This window comes from Alexandromys fortis, unplaced genomic scaffold, assembly GCF_014885135.2.
Source record: "Alexandromys fortis isolate MF-2015 unplaced genomic scaffold, M_Fortis_MF-2015_v1.1 scaffold_68, whole genome shotgun sequence".
NCBI lineage: Eukaryota > Metazoa > Chordata > Mammalia > Rodentia > Cricetidae > Alexandromys > Alexandromys fortis.
The window spans coordinates 5,654,085-5,672,873 of record NW_026067948.1 but is presented as its reverse complement, the minus strand read 5'-3'; the positions used below and the strand labels follow the sequence as shown (position 1 = coordinate 5,672,873).

The window sequence follows — 18,789 nt, the reverse complement described above, 5'->3', positions numbered from 1 at the left end:
CCTGGTCAATCCAGCTAAGCACAACTGGATGCCTGGCCTGGTCTTATTTCACTTGAATTAAAAAATACACAAAAGGTGCATGGTCAACAGTTCAATAAGTACTTGCAAATGTATTCCTTTACTTTTCTTCTATTTATTTATGGGCTGTGCATGTGGGGTCAGAGGACAACTTGAGGGGGTTCTGTTCTCTACAACGTGTGTGGGTTCCAGGGATTGTCAGCACGTGTCCAGCTTAGCAGTAGGCACCCAAATTCTCCGAACCATCCTGGCAATCAACAATTGCCTTGTTTTTTTGGAGACAGGTTCACTATGTAGCCCAACCAGGTTGGTCTCAATCTCAGAGGGACCACCCTCCCCCTGCATCCTGGCCGCTGCATCACTGTGCCACCATGTCTAGTACAGACCAGAAAATCCCAATGCCACCATCTCAGCTACTGCTCCAAGCGCATGTGAAATCCATCTACTTAGTGAAGAATCACCTGCCACACTCTGAAATGCCAGGGTCACAGTCTCAACCACAGGTCTAGCTCAATCTCAGGACTCTGTTGTGTGAAAACAGCACGGGGCTTATTTGGTTGTTTCTTTTGACACAGTCTCCCTAAGTGGTCCAGACTGGCCCCCAACTTTTACTCTTTCCGGGCTACCATGCATGGATGCAAAGGAGATAGAGATATGCATTTTGATAAGACTCAGAGACCTGAGTCTATCCTACACTTAAGGGATGTGACATCAGCCACTGAGAAAAGCACCTCCCCTTACTTCCTAATGCAAGCCATTTTCTTTTCTTTTTATTAAAAATTTCCGCCTCCTCCCCTCCTCCCTTTTCCCTCCCCCTCTTCCCATTCCCCTCCTCCTCCCTCTCCAGTCTGAAGAGCAGTCAGGGTTCCCTGCCCTGTGGGAAGTCCAAAGTCTTCCCCCCTCCATCCAGGTCTAGGAAGGTGAGCTACCAAACAGGCTAGGCTCCCACAAAGCCAGTACATGCAGTAGGATCAAAACCCAGTGCCATTATCCTTGGCAAGCCATTTTCTTATCACATGATTAAAGATGGGTAGAAATACATCTAACAATCCTACTGTATTTCTTTGGCAAGCACTTGTGTGTCCCTAAGCATGTGTGTTTGCAGGTGTGCACACATGTGTAGAAGCTTAGATAGGGAGGCCAGAAGTTGAAGGCAGGTATCTTTGTAAACCACCCTCTACCTTTTTTTATTACTATCCATTAAATTTGTTCTTTGACAATTTCATGCACATATATAGTGCATTCTGCTTCCTCTTATCCCCCTCCCCCTACAGGTCCCTTTCCATGCCCTACCTCCCTTTTCGTTTTTTTGATCCATGGATTTTAACCAGGATCGTCTAAGTGGGCATGTGTTGGAGCCGTGTGGACTTACCATTTGTTACACAATGGAAGCCAACAGTTTATCTGGGAGGGAGAGGGTACCATGAGTCCCTTCCATCTATAATTGGCAGTTGAGTGGCCCAGTCTCTTGTAGGTCCTGTACAGGCAACCACAGCTGCTGTAAGATCGTATTTGCAATGGCTGTGTCAGGCCCCGACAATAGCATTTCCTATCTCCCCTCTTACAGCTCTTACATCCCTGCTCTCTCGCTGTAAAGATCCCTGAGCCTTAGAGGGCGGGGTCTAAGTATACTCTGTTGGGAAGCTTCTTATTTTCGAGTCAGGGTCTCTCACTGAACCGGAAGCTCACAGATTCAGCGAGGAAAGCTAGCCAGTGAGTTTCAGGGTTCTGTTTCTCTCCCCCACTCGAGATTACAGCGCATACCAATCCAGCTGCCTTCTACGTGAGCACTGGGATACAAACTGAAGTCCGCCCTACCGAAACAAAGCACTCTCTCTCTGCTTGTGTTCTAAGTTGCTTCTCCCTGTGAAAAGTGTCCACTGGTGGACACTGAGGACCGGATCCTCACTAAGCAGCCAGGGACACAATGTAACAAATGAGTCACTGAGTCCTCACTAGGCAGCTAGCGACAGAATGTAATGAAAGGAGTCACTGCCCAGCTCTTGCTGTGTCTGGGCCTTGCAGCAAGAGCTGGACCTGCAAGCTCATCACTGCCCTGCAGAACCTGACCCCACTCTCCTAGGCCAGACTGTAAGTGGGGGTCTTAATAGCAAGGCTACATGGGTGTCACCAAGATGGTGAGCCAGGGGTCCAACAGCTGCACGGGTAAGGCTGGTAGGAACTTCTCTGTCTTCCAACCTCCTCCCCAGGAGGACGTTGACGTTATAGGAGCCACACTGTGCAACCCAGCTTATGAGAAAAGGGGTTTAAAAAATTAACATTCAAGGGGAGAGGAATCAGTCAATAAAGCAGGAGTCAATACATTTTCTTAAACAGGAACAAGATGGACAATTTTGCTGGAGTTTTGTCAGAAAAACAAGGCAGGCAAGCTGGAGAGCTTGGCGACGCCCAGCAGCGGGGAGATGGAACAAGGGAAACAGGCACGATTTCTGGGCTGGAAGTCGAAAAACTAGGCAGGCTTTGCAATGGAAGTCTGGGAGTGGCTGTATTAGGAGAAGGAATCTCGAGAGAGGCAGAAACAGAGAGGGAGAGGGAGGTGGTGAGAGGTCCAGAGCACCACACAGAGAGAAGATTTAAGACCTTAGCCAGCATCAGAAAGGGGAAAAGAAAGAGCGAGCGTTTCTGAGCTAGGAAACAGGCAGTCTCGGCAGTGAGAGAGACCTGCATAGCGGCATGGGTTTCTGTGGTATACGCACCATTAAGGGCTATTCCTCTCAAGGCCTGGTCTTCACGTGTATCATGCTATGTCCAACCGCTTCCATTTCACATGTTGTTTCAGATCTACAGGAGGGCTTCAAATTATAAGGAGGCGGCTGGAATATTTTCTTTCTCTCTCTCTCTCTCTCTCTCTCTCTCTCTCTCTCTCTCTCTTCTTTTCTTTCCTTTTTTTCTTTGTGTAATTGCCATGGCTCTCCTAGAACTTCGTCTGTGACCACGCTGGCCTCAGACTCACAAGAGATCCATCCGGCACTGCCTCCCAAGTGCTAAGATTAAAGACGTGTGCCGCTACTAACCGGCCACTTTCCATTTCTTAAAATTAGTGTGTTGATAGGGAAATGGGGTGTGGTCCAGGGCTGCTTACGAAGAATAGAAGCTAGTCCTCCACCTCTAGGACAGAAAACTATAACAGCTAGCCAGTCATTGTGGCACACACCTGTAACTGAAGCATTTGAAAGACAGGAGGATTTTGAATTGGAAGCCAGCCTGAGCGAAACAATGAGTTCAAAGCCATCACTGGATACATAGGGAAACCCTATCTGAAAAAAATTTTACAATTACAAAGTCACCATTGTTAATAATCTGACAGACAGAAACTGAATAAACACATCCTAAAGATCTAGATGCTTAGGTAGAAGAACTTTCACACTCGTGTAGATTTTCACTATTATTTCAAGTGTTCTGAAAATAACTGTCAAGGTCTTTTTCACTCTGAGTTACAGTGGCAGATGCATGCAAAAGGTGCCAGAAGTGTTGGCTTAAAATGAACCCACAGTTCAGGAAGCAGCACAGAATGGCATTTATGAGTCATTGGTCTCTAAACTGGAGACAAGATATGCTGCCCTCTAGCGATTTCAAGGGCACCTTCAACAGCAAGTCTCTGCATTGCAAGTAGAGAACTAATTCAAACCTTCATTTCATGTTTGTAACTAACAGCTTGTAACAAGAAGGGCAGAACAAACACCTGCTGTTCCCATCAAGCGTAAGATGTTAGTGCGTAAGAGTCAGACATATGGGGGGCTGGAAAGAAGGCTCAGCAGACCCCTTAGAGCTCTCAGGCAAATCCACATAGCCAACTGGTGAGTGCCAAGTTCACAAGAGACTGTCTTAAAAAAATCCAGTGGAAAGTAATGAAGGGAGACACCCAGAACTGACCTCCTGCCCGCAGGCACATAGGCCAGTGGTTGAGCATTGAGTGTACTGATTCCCTGCCCGCAGGCATCTAAGCCAGTGGTGAGCATTGAGGGTGTACAAGTGCTGTGTTGCATCCCCAGCATTGGAAAAGAGAAAAAAGAAAGTAAGACACCCACAAAATACTATCACCTACAAAACTGAGTCTTCTTGCCTCTGCAGTACGTGGTCTGCAAGCTTCACACTCTGGTGGACCTTTGCAGACTCTCTGCCCACATAGTTCAGAGCCATTATAAGGCTGTAGAGGTGTTGCTTGGCCTCATCAGCGATCAGGCGATGTGGAATATTGACCTATGAACTCTTGCACTTCATGCCCTCCTTTTCTCACCTGAAAACAAGGATGATTCTACACTGGGATTTATTAGTGTCCTTCTATTTCAGTTCATTATAAGACAGGCTCTTATAGTCAGCCGGGCAGTGGTAGCACACGCTTTTAATCTCAGCATTAGAGAGGCAGGGGCAGGTAAATCTCTGTGAGTTTGAGGCTAGCCTGGTCTACAAAGTCAGGACAGTCAAGGTTATTACACAGAGAAATTCTGTCTCAAAAAAAAACAAAAAACAAAAACAGAAAAAGAAAAGATGGGCTCTTACTACTATGTATCCCAGTGCCTTGCTGGAAACCAGCAGTGGCCAGCTGGCCTTGATGTCATGGTCCTGCCTTAGCCTCCTGGGTGCGGAGGATCCTTGTTATGAGTAATAACACGATTTTCCCTGCGAATGGTTGACTCCGAGAAGAAAGTGTGCTCAATATGAAGTGCTCAGCAAAGACCACAGCACAAGATAATCAGCATCAAGGTGGTTACCATACGCTCAAACAATCCCCCTGCCTCAGCGTACCAAAGTAGTTAGGATTACAGATAAGATACAATCAGACCATAACCTAAATTATTCAAAAAATTTCCCCCCAGAACAGAGGCAGGCTGATCTCTCTGAATGCCTGGCCAGCCTGGTCTACAAAGTGAGTTCTAGGACGGCCAGAGCTATGTCCCGCACAAAAGCATAAACAACAACAACAAAGCCCAATTACTAGGCCATCTCTGCTGCTCCAACCCCCTCTTCATTCCCTTATTTCAAGCTTAAGAGGAATTTACAGAAAGAAACAATGTTAAATCATTCCTTTCTTCTAAATTCCATTCACAAAACCTCTTACTCTCAGCACTTCTGAGCTCCAGACCAGCCTGGTATATGAGTTCTGGCCAGCTAGGGCTACAGCGGACATTTTTTCTTCTTGGATATTTCACAAGGTATTTCTCTCTTAATGCTCAATACAAAAGACACTTCAGCAAATGATTTCAATATATAAAAGAAAAAACCCACAGGCTTCAGAAAACCACAAAAATCTCTACCTTACCTGTATCGTTTGCAAGGGAGTTAGGATCAGACCCTCCAAGGGTAGCTTCAAACTCCTCCTGGAGACGATAGGCCCTTTGCAGCAGAGCTTCAAGTTTGTGGATGAATTCCGTACTAATTATATCCTATGAAGACAGAAGAATAACAGAAACACTCAATGTGAACAATTTGGACACAGAAACCTGCCTTCTAACGAGAAACTTGCGTGTAGACAGAGTTGGCGCAGGGATCACTTGTGCTGGTACCTAATCATAAAATTTCAGACAGGCCCATTGCTTTTGTAATAGAGAGGAAGAACTGGGTCCTGACTGATCATTTAAATAGACTAAGTGTTTTCAGGCTTGAGCATATAGAAGAATTGCCTATAGGATTTGCTCAGTTAGATTTAGGGCCCCTTGTCCCAGGCTTCTAATTCTACAATCCATTTCAATTTTGAAATGATCAATAAGGACTCAGTTCAACCTCTGTATTACAAAACAATAGAAATGAATTGCGTCTGCTGCTTCTGCCCATCCTGAGCTGGAGAGTGGGCTCAGCATGAAGAGCACATGGTGCTCCTGCACAGGACCCGCCCTGCCTGGCTTTGCTTCCAGCACCTGCATGGCAGCTCACCACTGTTTGCTACTCTAGTCCCAGAAGACTGCAACACCCTCCTCTGACCTCTGCAGGCAGCTGCCACACTCATGGTACACATTCATACATGCAGGAAAAAACTTATCCATATAAAATAATAAAACAATTTTTAAAAAACCAAAAGTGCTTAAAAGCTTGGATAGAAAATGCCCAGCGAGAAGCCCCTCGAGCCGGGCATGACCCCAGGCCTGGGGAAGCAGTGGCAGACAAGCTGGGTGTTTCTGATCAGCCTGGTCTACTAAGAGTCCTAAGCCGGCAGGAACTACATAGGGAGCCCCTCTTTCAAATCAAAACAAAACAACCCCCAAAGTCTCCCATATAGTCCCAATGTGGGAAAGCAAACAACTAGTATTAACTGCCGGGAAAGAAGCCCTTCCTTCCATAACCGGAAGCAGAACGTCCTTACGTCCACGCTTTCTTCAGCGATGGCATCTCCGGCTCCCAGCTTAACAGAGCCGCAGGCCTCCTCCTCGGCCTGCCTACTGCGGAAGGTCAGCGCTTGTTCCCATCGTCGCAACGCCTCTTCAAACAATTCCATACCTAAGAATTAAGAGCGGAGTGATTGTAAATGGGGAAAACCATGTTTCCTTAACGTGTAACATCAAAACCAGAAACTGGGAGGAAAGCCACCTACAGGAGCTATCGCGGGAGGAATTTGTGTACAGCTGCAGGCTACAGATGCCCTCAAATGCTGTAGGCGGAGCTTACTGGTCCATTCTGGAGGAAGTGTGGAAGACCAGAATGCAGACAGATATGCAGCCAGTGGACGCAGTCTCATGAGGTTCCAGAGAGAAAGGACTCGGCTGGGAACTGTACAAAGGGCTATTGACCTTACACGCTGATAGAAGAATCCAGTTACCCTGGCCATGTCGTGAGAACTTTTGTGAGCCAGAATTAATTCATAATGAACTAGGATGCTGTAGTGGGACATGCCTTTAAGCCCAGGACTTGGGAGGTAGAGGCTGGTGGATCTGAGTTCTAGGCCAGCGTGATCAACAGACTGAGTTCCAGGACAGCCATAGGTACATATTGAGACCCTGTATCAGACAGTAACAAGATGTAACAAACAGGAGATTCAAGTAATGGCCCCATGGCCTGGGTTCACTTCTTGCCAGAAGTAGCTATGATAATAACAGGGGAGCAGATGCAGCCTGGCTGTCCCAAGAGTGGGAAAACATTCAGAACTGAACCCTTTTCTGCCCAGTCATTCTCTTCCCTGCTTGAAGGCCAAACCATGTGAGGATTTTTGGGCACATCTGCTATCTAGCATGAACCTCTATGGAAGGGAACACAGTTTGGTATGAGAAGAGAAGCATTCTGAAGGACCCGGTCCACATCAGGAGCAGCTGGTCCCCAACACTCAGTCAGCTTCCAAGTCATTCATGCTTGTGAATAGATTAAATAGATTTTCCTCCTACTTGATGGTTTTTCTGGATACAGGACACAATGATATGTAGACAAAAGAGACTTAATCAGGTTCTGATGCCACCACTAGCCAAGAGTCCAAAGATTAGAATAGGTTAGCAAATGAGGCTGAATAAAGGCACCCCAACACATTAGGTCTTCGCTTCTGGGACCTGGGTTCTCTCATAAAGAAGGGTCTTTGGAGATGTGGCTAAGATCAGGGTGTCCTCAAGAGGCTGCTTTAGAATACCTGGTACATCAAATCACAAGTGTAACGGAGAGGTTTGGGCAGATGGGACACACCAACGAGAGCGTGAGGTGGGGAGTAATACAGAAGAGCGATGTCATCACAACCCCAAGGAATGCTGGGAGCCACGAGATTCTCTCACAGGTCTCCTAGAGAAAGGTGACAGGGGTAACCAGCACAGGACCAAACCAGGCCCTCTGAATGTGGGTGACAGTTGTATGGCTGGGACAGTCTGTGGGGTCACTGGCAGTGAGACCAGGATTTATCCCTACTGCTTAAACTGGGTTTTTGGAAGAGGGATACCTTGCTTAGCCTAGATATAGTGGGGAGGGCCTTGGTCCTGCCTCGTAGCGATGCGCTGGACTATGTTGTCTCCCTATGGGAAGCCTTACCCTCTCTGAGGAATGGATTGGGGTGGGGAGCAGAAGGAGGGGAGAGAGTGGGAACTGGAATTGGTAGATAAAATTTCAACTAAAAGGAAAAAGGAAATGTGGCTGAATTGACACCTTGATTTCACCTCAGTAATGATTTTGGACTTCTGGCTTCAAAACCCTGTGAATTGTTTTTTTTTTAAGTCTCTGTGTTTATGGTAATTTATTATATTACTCTCAATAAACTATTACAGCTGGTGGTATTATATAGCATGAATTCAACAGACATGGGTCATAAAATTACAGTTGATTCTCTTAGAGGAAATCGCTGTCTTTGGTTTTGTTTCCCCCATCAATCCTGGGGATAACACCCAGGACACTAAAGGGCCATGCTTGTTCTTTGCCACCAAGAGCCTCTCCAGCCCCCACCTTCAAATGGAAGCTGAAGTCAGTACCCAGAGCTCTGGAGTTCTGTACCCACCCATCAAATACAAGTTCTCTGGGGTGGTCACCGGAATATTGACAAGCTTGATGTCATCCTCATCTGCTTTGTCCCAGGAGTTAGAGTTCCCACAAGCACAGCTATGGCAGGAGTTGACACTCTGGACCTGAAATGAAGGCCAAGGGAAGTGGATCATCATGCACACCTGCATGTGAGCAAGCGCGCGCGCACACACACACACACACACACACACATGGTCTCCTATATAGCCAACAATGACTTTGAACGTTTCATCCTTCTGCCTATACCTCCCAAATGCTGGAATTACAAGTGTGAGCCATTACACCTGGTTTTTATACAGGGCTAAGGAGGAACCCAGAATGACAGGCATGCTAGGTAAACATTACCCTGAGGTACATGCCAAGCCTGCTATAGTATTTACAAATTATTTACATATGTTTTATAATTATGGTTTAGGTAAGTTCCACCTGAAGAAATAATTCTGATTATATTCAAATTTAGTACTCATGTGACTCTTAACTACTCTGACCCTGCTGTTAAAAATATACAAACAGAACAATATTTAATATCTTGAACATAAATCAGTACTGACATCCCTTTACTGTGTTAGCACTTACAGACTCTTTTGGGAGCTCAGACATTGCTGAGTCATATGTAAATGGGCATGGTTACTGCTCACGCCCCTTCCTTCTCTAGGAAAACCTACTGTGCCAACCAGGCCACTCACTGCATGCAAATGACCACTCCCTAATTTTAGCTCTGTTCTCCGCAAAGAAATCGAAATGCAAATCGCAAATCTCTATGTGCCTTTGGTGACTCCGCCTGCTTCTCTGCTGACATCACAAGCTCACAGGATGAGTTCAGCATCCTGCCCACAGTGACAGTTCCTCCTCCAAGTCCACCGAGCCTTCTGCTCCATTATTTCTAAAGCATCTCTTGCCACACCTTTACACTTCATTTTTTAACATTTTTTATTTTAATATTATGTATATGCACGTGTGCCTGTGTGGGGTTATATGCCCAAGGAAGTCAGGAGGGTGTGTCAGGTCCTCTAGAGCTGGAGTTACAGGTGGTTGTGAGTTTCTCAGGGGTCCTCTGCAGAAGCAGGACACCCTCTTCACTTCTGAGCCCCTCTTCTCAGCTCTCCTGACGCCACTTCTCAGGTTTTGTAGACCTAAATCCCTCCTGTCTTCTGTGTCAGGGTCATGGCCCTGATCTAAGTTTTCGTTGCCTGCTGTCTGAAGGTCTGAAGGCAGAGCCCTGGCTCACAGCCCTTGTGGCAGAACGATTGGCCGGCTGAGCAAGTGCAGAGATGAGTGAAGTCCCTGGAGCTACTTCTGCTAAGAGAGGCCGCTTTAACACTCACTTGAGAAACGCCCACGGCTGAGGAAGACACAGCCAGGAGTGTCATCTGTGCCCTGCTGTCCAGCTCTCAGAATGCAAGTCTGCAGGTCTCTAGTCTAGGTGTAGGTGTTCCTGCTCTGTCACAGGTCTTCAAACTTTAGCATTTTTTCCTAGGCATAGTGACACTCTCTGATGCAGCAGTCCAGCTACTCAGGAGGCTGAGGCAGCAGAATGACTTAGCCCAAAAGTACAGGGAGCACTCAGAAACACAAGAAGACCCTCTTACTCAAGCGCTGGAGTTACAGGCATGAGCCATCACATCTTGTCCAGCACAAAGGATGCCTGCACATCCAATCTATTCTCAAAGGACCAAGTGGACCGTATCACTCATTCAGTGAAGCTGGACGCCAGCAGCAAAGGAAACAGACTTGACCAGATTGTCTCCTGAGAGCAGCAGATACGTGATACTTAGGCTGATAAGAAACATGTAAACAAACATAAGAAGAAGAAAGTATGTTTTTCTTACAGAGGCTAAGCTCTGGGCAGAATCTGAGTATTTGCTGAAAAGTCCTCCATTAGCGTAGTTACAGGACTGAGATCCTTTGTCCTTGGTAGAACTTAGTGACAAGGTCAAATTCTGTCTACTGCTGGAACAACTTGAACCTGGTAAACAAACACACCAAGACCAAAAGCATCAGCAATTCCAACAATAACTTTCAAGAAAAATTTTAAGTTATATCTGTTCAGAAAGCACCTGATTTTTTTAAAAACACATTTTACTCAAGCACATAAATTACTAAATATTCAATGTTTTTAAAACATACATTTCTAATGTTTATGTATTATACATACTATGCCAGATTTAATAACAGAGTAAAACATTCAACTGTTCAGGACAGTTTTGAATAGCATTATGTAATTGGTGTAGAAATATTGGCAACAGCCTCACAAACTGTCAGTATAAAATGTAAGCACTCTTGCCCTGAATTCCAGCTTCTCTTTAAACGTGTTAGGTTTTGTGCATGCCTGACACCCGCCACATGCTTGCACACTCGTCTGCGGAGGACATACCGGTCTAGTTTCTCTCGGCATGACAGCTCAGACTATTCTGATTTCAAATCCCAGTACACATATGTTATGTGACCTTGGCACCCTCTTCGTATGTAAGTGTTTTAAGTACATAAATGAGAACAACATGCAACTGTAGTTGTCATTCATAGGACTGCTTATAAAAATTCAATAAAATGCTGAATACAGTGCTTGCCTAATAAAATCTCAGTAAATAAAAAATGGTGACCCATCATATGTGCTAAAGAATAAAGCAAGAAGCCATAAATTACATGAAACAGTAACATGCTGAGAAATCTCTCCTGGTCAAGGGATTATTATCATTACGTTCTTGTTCATGTTGTGTGTATGTGGGCCCGTGTGCTACATGAGCACGTGGGGGTTAGAGGACAACTTTTGAGAACTGTCTTCTTTCCACCGCGCGGGTCCTGAGGATCAATCGCAGGCTGCCGGGCCCACAGCAGCGCCCTTACCCGCTGAGCCATCTTGTCTGCCCCAGGGAACTATTCTCATTGCTACAATTCAGCAGTGTGTACCATATCTCTTATAAAAAACAATACAAAGCCAGGTGGTGGTGGCGCATGCCTTTAATCCCAGCACTTGGGAGGCAGAGGCAGGAGGATCTCTGTGAGTTCGAGACCAGCCTGGTCTACAAGAGCTAGTTCCAGGACAGGCTCCAAAACCACAGAGAAACCCTGTCTTGAAAAAAACAAACAAACAAAAAAACCAAAAAAAAAAAAAACCCAAAAATACAAATCCTTTAAAGGTCTGCAACTCTTCTACAACTTCTGATAATAAGGAAATAGAGAAAAGCATGCAGAACAAGCTGGGCAAGGTGCTGCACACCTAGAGAATCCCAGCACCGAGGACTTACAGCCATGAGGATCTGAAGTTCAAAGCCAGCCTCAGTACACAGTGCTGTGGAACAATCCTTTTGCTCACTGTGAATATGCATTACTCTGATTGGTTAACAAACAGCTGACAGGCGAATAGCTAGGCAGGATTTTCTGGGCAGAGAGAATGCTGGGAAGAAGGGCGGGGTCTGAGGAGTCAAGAGGAGGCACCATGAGACCCAGAGCAAGCCGGATGGGAAGGACACAGAGGAGGTAAACAAGCCCGGGGCAGCACACAAATTAACGGAAATGGGTTAATTTAAGTTATAAAGCTAGCTAAAAACAGCCTAAGCTATGGGAGCATTTACAATTATCAAGTCTCTTTGTGGTTATTTGGGGAATGGCTGGTGGGACAGTAAAGTCTGACTACAACATAGTGAAGTCAAGGCCAGCTGAGGCTACATAAGACTCTGTTAAGCAAAACCTATAAATTAAATCACAAATACCATAAAGGTAACAGAGATCAATTATAGTAGTATATTTATACAAATGCAATAATTACTGTTTTACAAATGACAGCATACATTACTGACTTAAAATGATAGTCTCACACGTTATCAAATACTTTGAAGGCAGGTTATGAAAGTAGTATCATAGTTTTACAGTTTTTAAAAACTGTTTATCATTTTAAGTTAGTGTGCATGTATCTGCATGTGGATGTGTGCACGCGAGCGAGGCGCTCAGAGGCCAGTGCTGTCAAACTTCCGAGGCTGCCAGATGTGGATGGTGAGGACGGAACTCAGTTCCTCTGCGAGACGGGCTCCCAAGCCCTACAGATGAGCCACCACCTCTCCTGCCTCTCAAACTTTATTTTACTATATGATTTATTGACATGTAGTTTTTGTTTTATTCAGTTTTGTTTTTCAAGACAGGGATTCTTTGTGTGGCACCACCTCTTGCTGTCCTAGAACTCACTCTGTAGACCAGGCTGGCCTTGAACTCAGAGATCCGCTTGCCTCTGCCTCCCAAAAGCTAGGATTAAAGGCAAGGCGCCTCCATCACCCTGTGACCATATCAAATTTTAAGTCAGTATTCTTATATGTAAATGTACAGATGTGTAACAAAGAATTGCCAGTCACGACTTTGGCGAAGCACGACCCTATGTGGCTTTACCACATCTCTCTTTGCTCCTTTGTGCCTTCTTATCCTACAGACCACTGTGATACACAGTGCCTCCTGCTCCACAGATTTAATCTGGAAATTTCCACAAACCTTTGTCTGAAGCTGCTCGTTTAGTCTGTTCAAGTATGAGGTGCTCTGGCTCCCATGGCAGTACCTTTCCTTTCTTTTTTCCACGTCTTCTTTTAAAGTGATGGGCAAAAAAGATTACAGATATAGCGCTCACAGCAGTCACCACAAACAACTTTTTAGCTACTGGTGAAAATTTGATCTGGAAAAGATTGGAAAAAAAAAACTCATAGTTTTTCACTAAAATTAGCTTTTGCAGGATATCTGTGAGCCCTTAGATTGCGTTATTTACTGGAAAAACCTGTTTCTAGTTGTGGTGTGACTCAGCCCTAGCACACACCTTTAATCCAAGAGCTTTCTGCTTGAATTTCGTAAACAGGATTAAATAAAGTCAACCATAGGTCAAGAGGAAAAGCAAGCAACCAGTTGACAGGAAGTGAACATAAGATTACTAAGAAAAACCATAGAGAGAGGGAGTCAGAAGGATGGATAGAGAGGCACAGGAAGTAGAAGAGAGGAACTTTCAGTTGGAGACTTGAGATGGCATAGGAGGAAGGTCAGGGGGTGCTTTTCTCTGCCTCGCTGAGCCAGCAGGCTTTCACCCCAGCATCTGGCTCCCGAGTTTTTATTGGCAAAATAGAATGTTTGAGATTTTGTTAAAAAAAAAAAAAAACAACTAGCCTTTAATCCCAGCACTAGGGAGGCAGAGACAGGCGGATCTCTGAGTTCGAGGCCAGCCTGGTTGACAGAGCTAGTTCCAAAACAGTCAGGGCTGCACAGTGAAACCATGGCTTGAACCCCCACCCCAAAAACACAAAAACCCTAAAATTAGATTGTCTATAAACATTATGAAGAGTCCATTTATCTCTCTTTCAGGGACAGCCTGTCTGTTTTAATACTGTTACTCACTGCTCTGAAGTTACTAAGTTTGAAATGCACATTATCATGTCAAAGTCAGCAGATATGTAGAATAATTCAACCCTGTGAACATTTCTTGACAAAGTGATGATTAATCTATGCAACTGAGTCTTCTTTTTGTGGGGGAGAGGGCTTTTCTGTGTAGCTCTGGCTGTCCTGGAACTCAATCTGTAGACCAGGCTGGCCTCGAACTCAGAGATCAGCCTGTCTCTGTCTCTCAAGTACTGGGATCAAAGGCGTGCACCATCACTGCCTTAATCTTCTATATGAACAATTAGCAAGATTTTTAAGTATAGAAATGATTACATCAGACTTTAAAGCAGAGCTCATTTTTAAAAAACATATCTGGAATTTTAAGCAAACAGAAGTTAACTTATTTCTTTTTTTTTTTTTTTTTCCGAGACAGGGTTTCTCTGTGGTTTTGGAGCCTGTCCTGGAACTAGCTCTTGTAGACCAGGCTAGTCTCGAACTCACAGAGATCCGCCTGCCTCTGCCTCCCGAGTGCTGGGATTAAAGGCATGCGCCACCACCACCCGGCAAGTTAACTTATTTCTAAACACCACAGGAATAAGTGATTTTGCTCATAAGTTAAATAAAAAATATTTTTAGAATCCTACTGTCTGGGTTCTACACAACTTGGCGCCAATGCCCTGGTCTTTATGGACCATGGCATATACACAATGCCCAGACATATACACAGGCAAAACACCCGTACACATAAAATAAAAATATTTTAAAATTAGAATGAAAGATCCTAAAGAACAGAATACTACCCCAGAACAAGGGAAAGACCTGCAGGATGGCGACCACAGGGAAACAAGCTCACATCATTAGCAGGGCTGCAGGGATGTAAACCAGCACGGCAGCTCCTCACAAAATGAAAAGAATAAAAACCTGATTCAGAAGTTCTACTTCTGAAAAGAACTGAAATCGGGGTCTGGCCCGTCTTCCCTCCCTTGTGTTTGGGTGCCCATGGGAACAAAGGGGGCAGTATGGTGCCGTCAGGGTCTTCACAAACCACTGTCCATGCTGACCCTGGCGCTCACTCATCTGGACGATGGGCTGGCACTCAGCACCAGGGCCTCCCCAAAACTAGACAACAGTGGGTCCCTACATTGCCTGGCTTTTCTGTTTGCCTGATTTTTAATGTGAATTCTGGGGATCAAAGAGACATCTCCCCAGCCCCATTTCTCTAGCTTATTTTTTTAAAAAACAGGAATCCCTTTATAGTCCAGGCTGTCCTTAAATTCCTGCCTTTACCTCTGGAGCACTGAGACCACAGGTGTGTGGCACCGTGATGGTTAAAAGCAGACTTTCAGAGACTACTTAGACATCCAGGATCATAGAAGCATTATTCAAGATGGCTAACCCAACTGGTTCACAGATAGAGGAAAAGACAAGCAAAGATTTGTGTATCCATACAATGGAACAGTGATTCCATATTAAGAGGAAATTCCATTATCTGTCTCAAAGTGGATAAATCTTGAAGATATGCTCAGTAAAACACACGAGTCATTTTTAAAAAAAGAATAATGGGGTTAAAGGTATGTCACCACACCTGGATAAGAAAGGAATTTTTTTTTTGTTTTTTTTTGTTTGTTTGTTTGTTTGAGATAGGGTTTCCTCTGTGTAACAGTCCTGACTGTCCTGGAACTAGCTCTTGTAGACCAGGCTGGACTCAAACTCAGAGATCTGCTTGCCTCTGCCTCCCAAGTGGGATTAAAGGCGTGCATCACCACGGCCCGGCTAAGAAAGGAAAACTTTTTAAACTAATACAGCATATATAATCTACTTTAATGAAATATTTATATTTGCATAAAATATAAAATATTTATACATACAATATATATTGTGAAATATGTATAAGCACATATACATATACACAAAAAAATGTTTAAAGTCAGCATTAACTGCTTTAGCATTTTACTATGCTGTGTGACATCCTCCGGGGCTAGGAGGGTCGCTCAGTGGTGGTCTGCCTGCTCAGCAAACTCTGGGTTCAAGTCCTCAGTACCACCGAACAGCCTCAAGGGAAACAAATGCCTCAAACAAATTCCACGAAGCAATATAAACGTGCTGTTCAAATGCAGCCCACTTCAGTGTTTACCTGGGAGAGAGAATAGTACCAAGACGCAGGGAGGTCGAACACTCTCAGTGCGGCTGTCTTCAAGGAGAACTGTGATTCTCTGACTGTTTCTTCGGACATGACTCCTCTGCCTGATCAGGGTCAACGAAACAGACATTAGTCAGCCACAGGGGCTTTGCAAAGTTAAATTCTTTCCAGGTGTGGCGTTGTTCATACCTTTGTCCAGTTCTTGGGAGGGAGAGGCAGGCAGGCAGATCTTGAGTTTGAGTGGTCTACATGGTAAAATTAGAGAGCCGACTCCTGCAGGTTGTTCTTTGGTGCCCACAGAGCACCTAATAAATATAATAAAAACATTTAAACTCTGTCAGTTTTGCAATTATGCATGCATGATATTGCAATGGAGCTAAAACTGCCTTTATCAGTTACCAAAACAGCAAAGGAGAGCACATGCTGTGTTTATACTTAGCCTTGAGCAAAAGGCTAACAGTTGATGAAAACGCAGTAGATTTAATCCTCACATTCAAGACAAACCTTTTCCTTAGAAAACCACCGTTTCTACCAGTGAGCAGAATGAATGAGAACACGCTACATATATACGTATGGAGAGTCCCTGAGCCAAAAAGCCTTTGCTCTGTATATTAACCTAAAACAGTTACAGGGAGAGGAGAGGGCGTGGGGAGATTTGCATGTTCTAGATAGAGCAGGCGTCCTCACCCTTCCCAGTGCTGTGACCCCGTTAGCACAGCTCCTCACACTGTGGAGACCTCCAACCATAAAACTGTTTTCATTGCTACTCCAAAACTGTAATTTTTCTACTGATATGAATGGTAATGTAAACACTGTATTTCCTGATGGCCTTAGGCCAACGCCACACTACAGTGTGGTCATGACCCACAGGTTGACGTGAAGCATGAAATCTACACAACTTAAGTCTGAGGAGGAATAGTCTGTGTCTATCTCTGTCTCTCTCTCCACCACCACCCCCGGGAGTGGGGGGCAGGGTCCCCTAAAGGCCAGGAATTCAGTAAGTAGGGAAAATGGACCTTGGATCTCTGATCTTCCAGCCTCCACCTCCCAAGTGCTGAGATTACTTACACGTGTGCACCCCACTTCCCAGGTCATCTGAGGAGATGTTTTCAATGCGGTAAAAATCGTTACTGACAATAACCTAATAACAAGAGCAGCCTGTGAGGTCTGTTTAACACAGACGGCTAGTGGTCACACCTGTAATCCCAACACTTCGGAGGCTGAGGCAAGAGGATTTCCACCAGATGGAGCCTGGTGGTTTTTTTTTTTTTTTTTTTTTTTTTTTTTTTACAGTGAGTTCCAGACCAGTCTGGTGGGCAACAGGGTGGGGCGCGGTCTGAATAATAATAAACATAATAAAACAAAATATCTGGGGGCGTTCCAGGTAGAGTAGGCGATCGGCGATTTTAGTCAGTGGGCCATGGCTTCTCTGCAGGAGCCCCCCCCCCAAGAAAGGCGTCATCTATCACCCAGGCAGCTCAAGGTCCAGAGACCAGCGCTCTCTGCACCCCGGATCTCCTCACCCCGCACTTGCCTTGCTCTCTCCCTACCCCGGACTTCCGCGCCCCGCACTTGCCCTGCTTTCTCCGCACCCGGATCTCTCCATCCCGATCTCCACGCCCCGCACTTGCCCAGCTCTCTCCGCACCCCGAACTCCCCACCCCATCATCTCCGCACCCAGACCTTCACCCCGCTTCTCCAACGAGTGCGCTCGCCCCCCGCCAGTCCCCCGCTCGCCCGCACCTGCGTCTCGTCAGCCCCAAGCCGCAGCCCGCACGGAGCAGCCTCGGGCTGTGGGAGGCGGAGTCCTTCCGGGGTCAGGCCGCTAAGGTAAGGAAAGTGGAGGGCACGGGCGGGCTGCGTGAGGGGCTACGTGCGAGGCCGCTCCCGCCATATTTGTTCAGGGCAGTGGGCTCTCCGCGGAATTGCAAACCTTTGGACACCTGTCAATAGGGAGCATGGAGGCTGGGAACCTTTTAGGAGCATAGGACCATTTGGCCAGTCTGGTCGAAACTATGAAGCTTTTCTCTGTAAAAACGGTCATGGCCTCTCAGGATTAAAGAAAATATACTAGGCACACATGCACACCTTTTTGAGCCCCAGAAGCCCATCGTAGATTCCAAATTAAGAATTTCTGGGCTGGGACTGTAGGTCCGTGGTAGTTTGTGCTGAGCATAAACGAGGCTATTCAATGGATATAAACCCTCCCCAAATCAACCACGCACCTCTGTCACAGACCCTGAGGCCTCGAGTGAGTGAGGTTACAGGCATGACAAATGGACCTATATAAATGATGCATTTATTATTAGCTTAAATCCTCTACGGCTGCTGGCCAGTGGTGGCGCGCACCTTTAATCCCAGCACTCGGGAGGCAGGGGCAAGCGGATCTCTGGGTTCGAGGCCGGTCTGGTCTTCTACAAAGCGAGTTCCAGGACAGCCAGGGCTACACAGAGATAACCTGTTGGAAAAAAAAATATTTTTTAAAATCTCCACCAAATTAGGTAACCTAAGAATAGCAATGAACTTAAGAATTAATTAGATTGAGGATTAAAAATCAAACATTAGGGCTGCTGAAGCTCTTGTCTCTTTTGTGCAGTTGTGAAACTGTCCGTAACTCCAGTTCCACGGGGATAGGATACTCTCTTCCGGCTTCGGTGGGCGCCTGCACACAGGTCATACACATACAAACATGTAAAATAAATTGTCTCTCTTCAGAGCAGCAGTCACACCTGTCTGAACAGCTGATGAGTGGCTGGCCTGTTCCCACAGCACTCCGAACCCCCCCCCCCCACATAACCCCAAAGAGGGCCTTGGCTACTGAGCAAGGTGATGGTTAACCTGGAGCTTGA

General features: G+C 45.6%; 1 protein-coding gene across 1 annotated transcript in view; it reads right to left on the bottom strand.

Annotated features, from left to right (window-relative positions):
* Miga1 (mitoguardin 1) overlaps nt 1-17,748 on the bottom strand; it is a 46,264-nt gene extending 28,516 nt beyond the window's left edge. The window contains exons 1-8 of the mRNA XM_050149485.1: nt 17,684-17,748; nt 16,130-16,245; nt 15,935-16,044; nt 12,934-13,111; nt 10,287-10,423; nt 8,435-8,561; nt 6,338-6,471; nt 5,300-5,423 (exon numbers count right to left, since the gene is read on the bottom strand). Coding sequence (XP_050005442.1) covers nt 5,300-5,423; nt 6,338-6,471; nt 8,435-8,561; nt 10,287-10,423; nt 12,934-13,111; nt 15,935-16,033 — 799 coding nt within the window. The 5' untranslated portion in view covers nt 16,034-16,044; nt 16,130-16,245; nt 17,684-17,748. The remainder of the gene's footprint in view (nt 1-5,299; nt 5,424-6,337; nt 6,472-8,434; nt 8,562-10,286; nt 10,424-12,933; nt 13,112-15,934; nt 16,045-16,129; nt 16,246-17,683) is intronic.
* Nucleotides 17,749-18,789: the final 1,041 nt, after the last annotated feature.